The 15,264-nt window shown below is 40.9% G+C and overlaps 2 protein-coding genes across 2 annotated transcripts in view; both read right to left on the reverse strand.

The window, feature by feature from the left end:
* Nucleotides 1–15,264, reverse strand: part of pter (phosphotriesterase related) — a 291,456-nt gene that overhangs the window by 45,711 nt on the left and 230,481 nt on the right. The gene's annotated exons all lie outside the window — the stretch shown is intronic.
* Nucleotides 2,752–14,650, reverse strand: mmp16b (matrix metallopeptidase 16b (membrane-inserted)). The gene is made up of 10 exons (XM_062429396.1): nt 14,522–14,650; nt 12,476–12,624; nt 11,625–11,741; nt 10,154–10,458; nt 7,753–7,914; nt 7,102–7,319; nt 6,858–6,996; nt 5,543–5,693; nt 3,823–3,938; nt 2,752–3,113 (listed from the first exon to the last, which is right to left on the reverse strand). The coding sequence occupies exons 1-10, from the start codon at nt 14,648–14,650 to the stop codon at nt 2,752–2,754; spliced, it is 1,848 nt and encodes a 615-aa protein (XP_062285380.1).

Raw genomic sequence — 15,264 nt, forward strand, 5'->3', positions numbered from 1 at the left:
AGGTTTTTGCGTCCACCTTAAATTACAGTGGTCACGGATCGACGTGGACTGATGTGTGCAGCAATTCAGCGCCACCTCAGGAAAGCAAAGATGTTTCTCTCTTTAAAATGTGTACATTTTCTTTCATCAATTTGACAAGTTATCATCTTCTCCTCTGAAGATTGGAGCAGAAAGGACAGACTGGAAGCTAGTAATGTCACATGGTTTATAAAAGATGACAGTTGGATCTGCTAATTCAATGATCCGTCCCTTCATTCGACCATACTGAATAGCACAATAATGTCAGAATGATCCATGATCAACAACTATAAAAGTCATCTTAGTTTAACAATGGCATGCACTGCCCTTATGTTAAGTTTTATCGCTCACAACTGATGATAAGATATACCAGCATTTAACAAAGGTTCACCTGATCAAACAATTCAATGATTTTACCTTTCTTTAGAGAATTCTTAGATAAGTACATTTCAAAATCTCAAATTCCTTCTCTGATATGTTATAAATCAACATTGCCTTGATACCAATGGAAGATTATGACCTGTACAGTTGATGTTTGACTTGACCACTTCAAGTAAAAGGGTAACAAAAACAAGGAGCACAAATATATTTAAAAAATAATTACATCATGAATGCTCACAGACACATCATCTGGCAAACTTGGCGAAACACCAAACGACCACATCGTTACATGTATGGCAGGCGACCAAAGGCAATTGCAAAACAATAGGATCCAGGCTGTGTATTGCATTTATAATGCATTTACTGTATAAAGCAATACACAGGGATAGAAAAGGCTCCTGCTCAGCTTAGCTACATCTCACCTCAGATCGTAAGAGAGTTTTTCTTTCTTTATATACTTTATTTCACAAAGATGTTTCTCACACTTTGTTAATTAGAAAGTGTTGACCATATGCTGTATGCTGTATGTATGATGTTATATGTAGTATCATAGATTATGACATATATGTGTATGTTAGACATAATTTTGTTTGTTTGGTTTTTCCAATATGCCTGTTGATTTCAACAATGTTAGTGTAGTTCTATAAATATTTGTTAGTCGTTTTTCTAATCAAATATATGTGTAGTTTTTATATGATGGTAATTACAATTCATAAAATAACCTGGTTCCATTATTATTGAACATTTTTTCTGATATCCAGAATTCATAAAACAGTTATTAAGTTTATTTTTGCTGATTATTTCCTGTTATTGTTTCTTCTTTATAACAACAATTTCACTTTTTATTTCTTCAATAGCTTTTTGCAATAACTTGGTGAAAAGATGAAGCAATCTGGGCAATAGCACTGGCCACTAATACAAGGTTGATATGTCTGATGTAATTAGAGATTCAAGGATGTTTTTTTTTTCTTAAGAAATACATCTCATGGTAGGTCTTCCTTTTTCTTTTCTCCCACCCTTCTCCGTGTGACTGTACTATGTGAAATATTATGTAAACTTACAAACCTTGTACAAAACAGAATATGGATTAGTAAAGCGTTTTAAAACAAAACGTATGGACTGACACTGTTTGAAGTATTAGTGTCCAAACTTGGTAGGGAAAAAAAGGTAGCTGTTCCTTAACTGACACTAGAGTATAGTACAGTACATATATAGTGTGGGTAATCATTCTCTTTCTCTTTCACACACACACACACACACACACACACACACACACACACACACACACACACACACACACATACACACACACACACACACACACACGCCGGAACTAACCTTCCTTTTCTCTCTCGTACCCTCTGGTGAGGCAGTAAATGAAGGATGATAGCCTACTTGCCATCAGGTGTTAGCACAGTTTAGCACATTTTCAAGAGCAATAAACCCATTGTGGACTGTCCTCGACTACTGGTTTAGAAGTTGCATTATAGGCAATAATTAATGCCTTCATATGCTGTTTGTATTCTTACTGTGTCAGAGACACACAGAGAGAAATAGAAGGGGGAGTATAAGCAATCTGTGATTAAGGCAGTCTCATAACTATTGCAGAGAGGTTTTTGGCCCCTGTTTTGGAGAAAGACTGCCACAACAGTCTTCAGTTCCGAGCTCGTACTGCTGCTTCCTATCCCCACAGATTACAGAGCAGACGGGTGGATATGAATAGAAATGGCAAAAGAAAAATCTGAGTATGATGCCATAATGTTCGATCCGCAGAGGAGGAACATCTCATCAAAAACAAATTCGAGCAGTAATCCTCTTTGGAAGAAAAGGTCATATTTGGTCTGTGTATCAGTCCTCCGAACAATGAATCATCTTTTACAGGGACCCTTAATGTAAAAAAAAAAGAAGAAAAAAAAGCACAGCTCAGGGGCGATTTAATTAAGAAACGCAAGAGAAGTAGAAGCCTATATCTAATTTGTCCACTGAAGTTAGTGCTAGGGGCTTTTTAAGTGGCGTGCAGAGACGAGGATAGACAAAGGTCCCACTTAGCTTAGCTCTGTCTCACTTAATTGAGTTCATTCCGAGATACAGAAAAAAGTCAAAGCAGATACATACATATTAGTTGGACATAGGAGATGTGGCTCCCACACTCAGTCGAGTTCTGCTGATCGTTTCGCTTCCTTGCCACTTGCACGTTAAAAGTTCGAGCAGTTTTAAAATCTGCCAACATGGCAATCTTTCTGTACTGTACCCTTTAGAGTGCTTCCAATTGCTGTGCTTAGGGTTTCAAGCAATAACTAGACCTTTATCAGAGCTTCACACCTCTCTCTATACAGTGCAGTAACAATCCCCTCAGACCCACTCCTGCATGGAGCGCTTGCAGTACAGTATGTGGCGCTGCGTGCTCTTCCTCCTGAACTGGAAAACGGTGTAGAGAAGGACCATCATGCACAGCGCCAACACACAGGGGATAGCAATGGCCACTGCTTTCTCCGTGCCCCCAGCGCTGTCCAGTTTGATGACAACATCCACATCACCATTGTCATAGTGGCGCTCCTCCGCTATCGGGGTGTTCCAGTCCCAGTCGGGGTCCGCGGGTAGACCGTCACATCCCATGAAGTCCCTCAGAATGGATCTTGGGTAGCTAGGCTCTACACGAAGCAGCTGGTTGTTGAACTTCCAGTACTCTTTTCCCTTGTAAAAGTAGGTAAAGCCTGGATGGAGGGATTGTGAAAAACAAGAGTTAGTGATTAATTTTTATAAACAAAGACACCAACCATTCTTCAGTTGCTTGCAACACCCCATAGCACAGTAAAGTAGTCAAATTAGTATGTTATTGTCTTTCAATCTCCATTTAAAAAAAAGATTCCATTACTGCTTTGTCAATTTCCGTTTTCAAAGGTTTTTACCAAAACATTCCAAGATTTTTTAAAAGGTGCAGACCATTGTGAACAAGAGAAACAAGAACAGCTGATAATATAACATTTTGAGAAAAATAGGGAGAAAAAAAACCCACCGATTTACTGCTGACTGCAGCACAGGTAATAATGAATTCTTAGAAGGACTAATTCTTACCAAACTTAGGCCATGCAAAAACACTATGCTTTGCTAATAACTGCTTGGAGTGTAGTGTATTGCAACAGCAGAAAATTGCAGCACAATTTGTTGCAAATGCGGTTCTGTCATCTTTTTGTATTCTTTCTGTCAAGTTGTTGCATTTGGGGATTAAACAATCCTGACGCATGTTAGACAACAAAATCAAAACATCTCTCTGGCAAAGAGCTTTGCCCAGTTTGAAGGTGTTGCTCTTAAATTGAGATTGATCTTGTACAGTATAAGTGTCTAGCATCATATATCTTTGCTTGTGAAACTACTTGGCAGCAATCTCACTCACTGATTATACAGTCAGTAAAGTTGGCATACCGTTGGCCTTATCTACAAAAGCCCCCTGTGGAGAGTCGGGGATGCCCTTCCAAATAGTGATGGGTTTGGGATAACCTGGGTCCATGGTCCTCATGTCCTCATTGTACCTCCAGTATCTACAACAGGGGACAGAAATAGACAGTCAGTACAGATCCAAAGTTTATGAGCACAAGTAGTTAGTGACATGTACCACCTCTGAGGCCAACCCATGTATGCAAGTATGCACAAATCTAATGACAAATTCAGAGTTTAATGACATTCTTTAACCAATAATTGGACAAAGTCATCGTAACCAAAACTGTTAACTTATTTGTCATTTTTGTATTTAAAGGCAATTTTAACTTCCCTGTAAAATCTCATTCAACCATCAAGAGCATCAAAATAATATCCCAGACCAAAAACTAGTGTGAAGGGACAGATATATAATATTGTCCATTATCTTTTACACAGTACTTCAGTGCAAGACAATTTTGAGTTGGATTTAAAAGGCAGATTATTTTATTTTTATGTTACTCGGCTAAAAAAGTCAACTAAGCTCAGAGGATGTTATTTTCAGACTAGAAGGAAAAAATATCAAAGATGTTAAAATCTGACATTGCATTGGATATCTGTACACTGTGTTTACAGTGACAGTCTGTACCTTACAGCCAGTCAGTCTTCACTCTCTATCTGACCATGTAATTATCAGCAACTGACTTAATTCACATGACCAAAGAAAGTGATCAATCAATCATCCATACCGCATTTATCTGCAGCATGGATCTGTTGTTGTGATTGATCTGCTTTTCATACACCGGCGCTCGCACACATAAATCATGCTACACAGTGTCATTTCTTCAGATTAGAACAAACACCACCTTGTCAGACAGAGGGGGAGAGATAAAATCATGCTTCAGACGATGGAGTCTGAACGTCCCGTTTGTCATGATGTGCAGCAGCAGGTTGAAGGATGACAGTATCATGACAAAGCATTTTGTCAGCTTTCACCACAGGATCCCCTGACCTCTTAGGCTATGATTTATCATGACAGCTGAACAAACATGTGAGTCACACTGGCATACTCTCAAACTTTAAGACCCCAAAAACACACATAGATGCATAAACAACAGATTCTCTGATTTTACCAGCTTCAGGTCACCAACTACTGTACAACCTAGAATAACGGCAAAAATATATACAACTTAATGTAAATACTTAATAGAAAAGCATTTAAACTTCATAATAATATAATCACCATCAAAACCATTGCTCTAACATTGGGCCATACTGGGTTAAATGCCAATAAGCAGCATTCGTCAGCTGTTAAAAGCGGCAATCGCCATTTTCAAAACAACATGTGGCAGCTTACAGAGCGCCAAGGATGCCAAACAATCCATGCCAACATTGAAGAGGCATTGATAAACAAACCTGTGAAATTATTTAATATTTCAAAAGAGAACAGTCCTATAACTATGTTAAAGAAACAATTACATTGACAAAGAGGAACAGATTAAATGAGCCTCTAGGAATCCTACATACTGCATTAAACTTAGAAACCTAAATATAAAATGACTATATTTGGTAAAAAGGAGACAATTTATCAACAAAACAGAAGAATAGATATTTAAGACATCTGAAGTTGTCAGAGTACTCGTTTCTGCTCTGAGAGATTCCAGTTCTACCAGACTGTTTGTTATTAACTTCATAACAGATAAAGTACTAATAATCTTTCCACAGAGACCTGTCTCCTTTGAAGAAGTAGGTTTTTGCGACATCCTCCCACCAGACAGCTGTCTCGATACTCTGAGTGGGCATGCCGCTCCCGAACAGCGAGATATCCTGAGGGTACGAAGGCTGGAGAGTTGTGTCCTTGAAGACCCAGAAACGGTTTCCTAAAATAAACACACAAAGTTAGGCAGCTCTGGGACAAAGACGTTATCATAAATATGGCCTCAAAAATGGTGCTAGACGAAACACCGCTGGCTCTCTGCTCATTCAAGCTTTCTGTGTCGTTTTTTTTGCAAGTGAGTCTATTTATTTCTCTTCATGTGATATCAAAGGTCAGATGTATCATCTTGTTACAAATACAAAATGTCTGCACAACAGAAAATCTATGCAGTGTTTTCTATAATACAATCAACAGCAAGATGATGCTCTGAAGGCAACTCCACAGAGACTTGTTTTGAGTTTTATTGAAGCTATTGTTGCATTTGATTCAGTTTGATCATCAGTGCCTCAGGCAGAGGGAGGAGAGCTGGTGTGGTGGTGTACTCACAGTAAGTAGCTAGACACACACATACACACACACACACAAACATATACACACAGACACGCACGCATAAACAAACATACACACACACACATGCACGCACGCACATGCACGCACACACACACACACACACACACACACACACACACGCACAGTTAAGTCCCCCTGAGTGAATAAATAAAGCATGAGGCACTCTGATCCTACTGGGTGACAGATGTCATGTTAATCTGCCTGATGGACAGACGGCTCTACCGGACCTGCACCTGTTTTGCTACCATACAGAACACTAAACAACCGCACATTCATAAATAAAAGAAAGTCTTTTTGGTCACTTGGAGTTAAGAATAAAAATATTACAAATGCTGCCATAACTAAAGGTAAAGGAAGATTTGTGTAATCTATTTCAATTATGTCAGATACTTTTTTCTCATTTTGTTAATCAACTTGACTTATTTTACCTTTTTAAATTGAAACTTGGAAGAATGATTAAAAAAAAAATTCAAGTGTCATATGGAATTTGCTTGTGAACAAACAAGTTATGTTTACATTGTTTTGCACTAAAATGCATTGTGCCTAGATGCACCTTTACAAAGCTGATTTTGATTATATTTTGATATTGTTTTGTATCCATGTTTGCTTGCTTGTAATCTTCTTCCTTTGTATTTCTTGGCAGGTGACTGCCACCTGTTATCAATCAGCAGAAAAGGGTGACACAAGTGGTAGAAAAAAGTGATAAGATAAGATAAACTTTAATATGGCCAAAACTCCACACAAAACTTTTTTTTACCTTTGAAAAACACAAATTTTCCTTCGCTGTTTTCGTAGACGGCATCAATTTTGGGAGGCAAGCCTTTCCAGAAGTAATTGATCAGCATCGGGTAGCCAGGGACTACTGAGTTATCCCGTACTCTCCAGAACCACTGGTCCTGCAGAAATGGACAAGGTGCAATCATCATCACTCTTGTCATCATCATCACAAACTGCTTTGAAACCTGCATCCATGTTTACTCCTGCTGATGACCCATTTTTACCTTAAACACAAAAAGCTCCTGTCGGAGGATGGCCAAGGTGTTGAAGCCTCCGTCACAGATGTTGGGTTTGGAGTTGGGGTTGGAGGGCTTGGCCCCCTGTGGAGGGCGGTGAGGCCTGGCATGGCGGTCATGCTTGCGGGGGTCTGAGGGAAGATGGAAGCGAGGAGGAGGGACTGTAGGTGGGGGCCTGGTAGGCTGTGGGGCTCTATCTGGTGGACCTAAAGAGACAAAAACAGAATGTATTTCATCTTTCTTCCATTGTCTCTATTTTTTACCAAGTCACCTTTAATTTTGGCACAGATGATTTGGCCTATTTGGAGCTCTGCTAGCTGACTCATGCGGTTGCCAGGCCTCTTTAACAGCTGACAAATGCTGCTTATTGGCATTCAACCTAATACAATATTATACTGTAGTGGGAATTGTAATAGAGATTATGTTACTTCAGGCCTAAATTCCTTTTTTAAAATTAGAATTGTGTGATATAGCTTCAAAACAACTATTGGATCAATAGAAAAGTGTGTGACATTGTGAAGTGTTTTTCTAACTACTGTCTAAAATTTACAGACAAAGATATGAGTTAATTTGTTCAACTTCAATATCTTCTTGGCTATAACGACTAAAGTGAGAGACCAATGTGTGATTGAGGGTTACCATAGATTTTCTGAATGCCCTGTAGGTCATCATGAGGTAGTTTGAAGTTCTCTGTGTCCATGTACTGGTAGAAAGGAGCCATGATAGCAGTGGGATCGTTGGAGTGCTCCAGACCGAGGGCATGACCCAGCTCATGAACAGCAACCAAGAACAGGTCGTTACCTGAAAAGGAGACAAGGACAGCTTTACTAAAAGTGCCAAAACAATCATATAATCATAATTATAATCCTTGAGGGGTTTTTTTCACCTGACAATGTACCCTTAGAATTTCCCATTACTTTCTTGACATTTTATAAACAAAATTCTTAATAATTGGCAAATGATCGGTAGATTAGTCAACAATGAAAACAATTATTAGTTTCAGCATTCAGGTCCAGAGTAACTCAATCCATTAAGCTATTATTGTGCAATGCTGTGCAGGTAAAGATTACTTTGGGTAAATTGCTGAGCATGAGCACTTTTTCTTTTTTGCTCCATAAGAGAAGATAAGCCACATGTGAGCGACAGAGAGTAGAGATACACATTCACGTTTTTTCCCAAGGCTCCAGAGAAAACACACGTTCACACAAAGCACCTGAACACATAGCAAACATTGTAGTTCTAGCTCATATCGCATTCAAACACATGCACAAATGAAAAAGAAAAATGTCACGGTCAGTGTCCATGGTCAGCACTCAGCTCATAGTGTCAACCTGATTTAGAAAGAAGTACAGCATTTAAGTACAGCTTGTGACTGAAGCTGTCCCCAGGAGATTGTTGCCCTTTAAAACATGATATCCACTTCTGCCAGAAGCACAGTACAGAACAACCACTGACCCTCAGCCAGCAGCTAAAAGGTTACACATCCCCCTCCTCCATTTATCTAACACAACCAGCCACTTCCACGTAACCAAAAATGTCCCATAAGGAATCCCAAGAGGCAGACCAGGGCTACCATTAGCGCACATGTCAACATGCAACATTTATAATTACACCGCTGTGAAAGCCCATTGAAGGTAGCACAGCTTTCCAGACACATAAGCTTTTCCGAATCGGCCTCAGCACTCCACATGGATAACTATGGGACACTGCACAAGGGTGAACATGAATTTGACTTTGGAGTCTGAGACAATTACCATTGGAGGAAGAGAACAAAAGAAAGAAAAGGAGGGGAGCTGATGGGTGACAAGCAGCTTCCCTGAACAAACACAATGTGAGCTGTAACCCTCCTCTCCCGCTAATGGGAGGATAGAAAGGTGATGTGTGGCACATGGGTATTAGCAAAGCAGCCTGATAGTGCTCTGACAAGCCTGGCACCCTGTAGGTAGCATAATTAAAGTGTGTGTGGATGCATGGTGAAGAAAGGCTGGTTTAATCTCCCTCTCTGGGCAGCTGCAGCGCCCAGCCAAAATCTACACTGGCTGTGTGACCCACATTACATGTTATGTAGGCCACTGTTCTGTATTATAACTTAAAATGACCTAAACTAGCCTGTTCTTACATAACAAAACATGAAAGACATGACACTACATGACAAGACACGACAAGACATGACATGACAAGACACTACAAGACACGACACGACACGACACGACACGACATGACATGACATGACATAACATAACAATGACATAACATAACATAACATAACATAATATGCTCATAATACATAATATAATATACTAATAATACATAACACAACACAACATAACACATGACATGATATGACATGACATGACATGACGTAATATAACATAACATAACCATGACCTGACATGACATAATGTTTCAGTTTTGTTAATGTGATGGTATGCATATTTATATGTTACTTCTCCCCAGATGTCCATACCACTGAGCTACATCAATTTCACAGAAAAACAGAATAGCCATAATCATGTGATGGCTACCAATGTCTTAAAATAGCAGGGCTTTCTATCCTGTCATCTGAAGAGCTTATTATGCAGAAAAAAACATCAAAATCCTGACAGATGGGGTGATGCGTCTTTACAGAGCACAGAGCGATCAAAGATATTTCTGCATTCTTTGTCTTTAGTTAAGCATCCCTCATGCCCTGCCCTGTGATACTGTCTCTGTCATATCACCCTGCTGCCTAGCCATCTCTGTTTCCATTATTTGCTTTCCATCTATCCTTATCTTGCTCCAACCAATAACTGAGCTTTTTTCTGCTTTCTTCAATCCTTCCACATGCCTTACTTGTTTACTTACCTCAATCGTACTTATTTCCATTTTCTTCCTTTCTTTGCTATTCTTAATCTCTTCCTTTAATAGTTTTCTTTCCACTGTCCTGCTCTAGCTTTTCCATTTTCATGCTTTCCTTGCTCCTTTATTCATGGCACTTTGTCACCTTGTCTTACTCTTTATCTATGGATTCAGGTTTACATCCATTTTCTCATCCACTTACCATCATGGTTTGGGTTGCCAAGGGTCCAGGGCTCATCTGAGTCAAAGTGCGTGTCCCCTCCTATGCCCGGGCCTGGGAAATAGGCGTGGGCGAGGAATCCCCCCTCCCCGTCAAAGGGTGAGCTGTCTCCATGAAAACCCGAAGCAAAGATGATGGTGATGTCCACGTCACGCCTGCCAGTCTCCAGGGCACTGTATGGAACCGCCTCGAAGCGTAGGGGAGTCACACCCTGCCACACGTCAAACGCCCGCCGAATGGCATCGTGTGTCTCCCGGGCGCCCACCTTTGGTGTGACATTTTTTATGCTGCAGGAGGAAAATAAGTAATTGAGATAGACATTATAAGGCTGAGAAAATGCTCTGAACGTTGTAGTAAAATAAATATAATGTAAATGGTGCAACAATCATACACAAACACACATAGTTTGAAACTGCTGTGGACAAAATAAAATAGACAACTCCATGCCTCGTTATCCCATTAATTTTGAGTTTTACTTCTCAAAATGAGGAGACACTGAAAAGAAGTTCTACTTGACACAACTATTTCAAGCCCGGCAGCTTTCACTGAACTTTTAACACAGCAGTCGTTATCAGTCCCTTGCAGGCAGAGAGGAATGGGAAATCTTCTCTCTCTTGCCACTCATTTTCATGAATAAAGTGCAGTCAGCAGCAGCACTGGCTCAGCACTGATTGACATTCCATTAGGAGAGGTGGCTCATCAATTCAAATTCGGGGAGGAAGGAAGGATTTGAATAAATTGACAGTGTTATCGTCAATTACTGCTGTAACCTGTCAATTTGCAGTTGTGCCGGGGACCCGTTTATCGGTCCTCCTCAGAACCCATTAAAAGCTGGAGCTTAATCAGGAGAGATAAGATGAGAGTTTTAATATTTCTGCTGAGATTACAGACAATTTACTCTCAGGATTTTAAACAGTTTTACAGGCACAAGAGGAAAGCCTTCAATCTTCATGCTACTTAGCTAAAACTGTTTGTTTTGCTTTATGAAAAGGAAAGAATAAATGAGAAAAACTGGAAGAGGGTTTAAAAAAAACCTGCCTGATCATCACCATTTTTCATTTTGCCAGCGAGCTATTTATGCACTGGAAAGTATACATACTCACAGCACACATGGGCAAATGTATGTGTTAATTTAAGTGTTTCTAAATGTGCGATATTGAATATGTTGTGTTTGTGTGTGTGTGTGTGTGTGTGTGTGTGTGTGTGTGTGTGTGTGTGTGTGTGTGTGTGTGTGTGTGTGTGTGTGTGTGTGTATGTGTGTGGTATGCCCCCTCATATGTGACGTCTTTGTGCAGTCTCTATGACAACACAATGCATGTGATCCCAGGTGGTTGAAGAGGAGGAGATGAGAGACAGAGGAGAGCTGAAAAATGAACAGTGGCACGTTTGAACTCTACAATAAGTGCAGCTAAACTCAATGGTCGTTATGACAACTGCTTCCACTGTCTCTCACCTGTAGGTGATGTGCGTACGCTGCCACTTCTGTCCTGTCAGCGCATATCTCCGCTTCCGTGACCTCGAAGCACTTTTGATTTTGTCTGGAACTCCACAGCGAGGTTTTTGCATCCAACTTTAAACAGTTAAGAAGAGGAAGAGGAAGTGGAAGAGAAGAGAAGAGAAGAGAAGAGAAGAGAAGAGAAGAGAAGAGAAGAGAAGAGAAGACAAGAGAAGAGAAGAGAAGAGAAGAGAAGAGAAGAGAAGAGAAGAGAAGAGAAGAGAAGAGAAGAGAAGAGAAGAGAAGAAGAGAAAGTGAATCAAGTTTGCTGACTCAAATTCGGGAGGCAACCATCTTCACAAAACAACATGAAGCAGTGAAGTGAACTCAGTAGTTCTCTTCCTGACAGGTGCCAACGTATCACAGCATAAAAATGAGTTGTGCAGACTACAACTAAACTACAGTTACTATCAGATGAAGTGTAAGAGCAGTACCTGAATGAGGGTTTGATTGGAAATCAAAGGTTTCTCATTCATACCACATCAGAATATCACAAGTACAATAACACACACGATACAAAGGCAAAACATTAATTCTCACCTCAGCGTGATATCACTGCATCATGCAAAATGAGAAGAAGGAAAAGTGTTAAAACCTTCACCTGAGGTTCTTGCAGGCGAGGTGACGGCGGGTGAAGTTAACATCTTCTATTTCTGAACTTCACTAATAGTTGGAAATATTAATAGCCATCTCTTCCGGATCTTAAATAAATCTTTTTGCATTTGTATTATATGAGGTCAACAGCATAATCAAAGAGCGTGTTCACCTCAGCATGTCTGTGGCACGTGTGTGTGTGTTTGTGTACTCACTCCTTGGTTCTTTCATCCAGTGTCCCTGTGACATTGAGACCATAAACGCGCTGCATGGCAGCAATGGCTGAGTGCATGGTTTGGGCCGAGCGCAGGACGGACATTCCCGGTTCTGTGCGGGGAAGGTAGCCATACCTCTGTAGCCATCCCTAGCAGGAGGAAACAAAAAGAAAGATTTGTGGTCTTTTAAGACTTGTTTTGAACTGTTTGCCTTTACTAGAAAACTCACAGGAAAGAGAAAGAACCTAACTGTCCTCCTAACCACTAGGATGCACTTGCTTATTCAAAATAAACTTAAAGTCATAATGTAAAGGGATACTGGGTTAATCACTATTAAAATGCTCACGTATCACCCAAGCTGTTGTGTTATGTTGTATTATTATTAAAAGTCAGTTCCCTTGTGTCTTTCCTTTGTCTGTAATTGTCACAATATATTATGTGTTTCAACATTTATATTTCATTTAACGCTAGGCTGTCTAGTAAAAACACAAACATTCTTCCACTGCAGTTGTTAAGGGTGCTTTGATCAGGGGCACCACAACTATAGCTGTTTGATGAGTTACCCTACCCAGTTTTTCACAGCATGAGTGGGTGAATCTGGCACATGTGCAGCCACCAGCTTGCCTTTTCAACCTCTCGTCCACTGCTAATCCCATAATAAAAAGCAATAAGAATACGGCCATGCATCATTTATTCTGCATCTCACAAGAGGCTGAGTAGTTGCTAACAGTCGCTATTATCAGCATAAAACCAACGGCACATCACAGAGCGGATGGGATGTTTATTTCATTTGGTTCCTAATAGAAATGACAGTCAATTGTTTGTGTTAATTGTCTATCCAGCAGTAGTTTAGGTTTAATTATGTCTGTGTTTGTTTGCTCAGAGGCTCTCTAGAAATAAATCCAGCTGTTTGCATTTGAATTCCTGCTAGTGACCTTAGTCAGTGTTTGTGTCTTGCGGCTGCCGGCCAGTGAACATGTGCAGGACTATGGCCCTGCCTCTGCTCGCCCTACAAAGCAAGAGTGATAAAGTGGAGAGAGGTGATACTGAGCATCATCCAGGGGTCACTGACAGACTCAATCCTGATGCTGTAGGCCACGAGATGCCCACGCTATCCAGAGCTATCTACACGCCAGCCAGCTGCCTCCCCATCACAGCAACACAGCCTATGAGATATGCTCCAGCTAGCTAATCTGTCCATCCCTCCCCCTTCTGATCTATCCCTCTTTCTGCTGAGCTAAACGCCTTGTTTATCCCTTTTTTCCCCTCCTCTCTCTCCTGTGGATGTGTTTCCAGTGTGTGTTACGTTTGTTCAAAGGCACAGATCTCTCAGAGATATCAGGCAGATTTCAGTGAGCCATAAAATTGAATAATGATGTGTGTGTGTGTGTGTGTGTGTGTGTGTGTGTGTGTGTGTGTGTGTGTGTGTGTGTGTGTGTGTGTGTGTGTGTGTGTGTGTGTGTGTGTGTGTGTGTTTGTCAGCCTCAGCATTTCATTTCTTCAAAGTGGTGGGAGGGGAGCCTGTGGTGAGGATGAAAATGACATCAATTAATAAGGTACAAAAAAGTAAATCCTATTATGCAACTTGTGTCTGTAAATGTTGAATCTCCTCCAACACCATGATGCTGCCAAAGCATGTCTGACTTCATGCTGGCCTGTCACAAAACTATATCCAGCCATGAAAACATTGTGCTGTAAGGCATCTCTGACTGCTGAAATAGACCTTTAAGTGCAATCATATCTGTGTTGCACATTTGGGATCAGTGGTCTGGATCACCTCAGCTCATGGACCGCAGTGTAATAACCTCAATTGAGCATCCTTCTGTTTCATTGCACCTTACAAATGAAGAATGCGCGATATTTTCGCCGTTCAGTGCGTGGGCCGTCCTGATAGGCTTACAATGTCTCCATGTTATGCGTTATGGTAATTATACCCACGGATAACGTGGGGAGTCAATATATATGCTTTTCACGCTGAAACTGATGATGTGGATGAGAGAGCACGGTCATTTATGACAGCCAGGGAGGGAAGGCCATTTATCTTACCTCAACGCTGAACTGATGATCCTCCTCTCCGGATACTGCACGAGAAATCCAAAGCAAAAAATGCAAGCAGAATGCTGCCGCGTAAAAACAATCCGATGGTTTTCTTTTACTGGAGGATACTAAGGTCATAATGACCTGTTTTTCCCGAGTGTTTATTAGAAGAAGCCGCCCGTCTGCTTGTGGCTCTTGTGTCAAATGAAAACCATCAGGTGAGCTGTCAAGGCAGATTCAGATGAAAACGAGAAAAAGACCCCGCGTTGTTATAAAATCCCGATGCTGGCATAAAATGTTCCGATGTCAAGCAGAGATAACGCGGCATGTTAGACCCGCTGCCCTCGCCATTCTTATTTACATCACGGGCTACATCTATCCAGCAGCATCAATGGCCATGTACAGTACCCAGTCTGCGCAAGATAGGCTCCCTCCCGACTCGACGCCTGCGCTTTGATTTCTCACACAGTGCAGCGCTGCTTGGCGGCATCATGAGAGCTGCCCTACAGAGTGCACGAGAGATGAAATACAATTCTGAAGCACTGCCTATGCGTTTGACTTTTACATTGCAGAGTCCACGGCTCTGTGCAATTTGACCCGCACACGGACTGTCTGAAAGCTTGATCTTAAATTCCTGATAGTAAACAAAGGCCAGATTATGGACTGATGTAGCCTACATTCCCTTGCTGTTGCCTTGATAAACCAAATGACCTCAATGCACTGTTCAAAACTGCGTAATAGCCCTAGCCTAT

Source organism: Scomber scombrus, chromosome 11, assembly GCF_963691925.1.
Source record: "Scomber scombrus chromosome 11, fScoSco1.1, whole genome shotgun sequence".
NCBI lineage: Eukaryota > Metazoa > Chordata > Actinopteri > Scombriformes > Scombridae > Scomber > Scomber scombrus.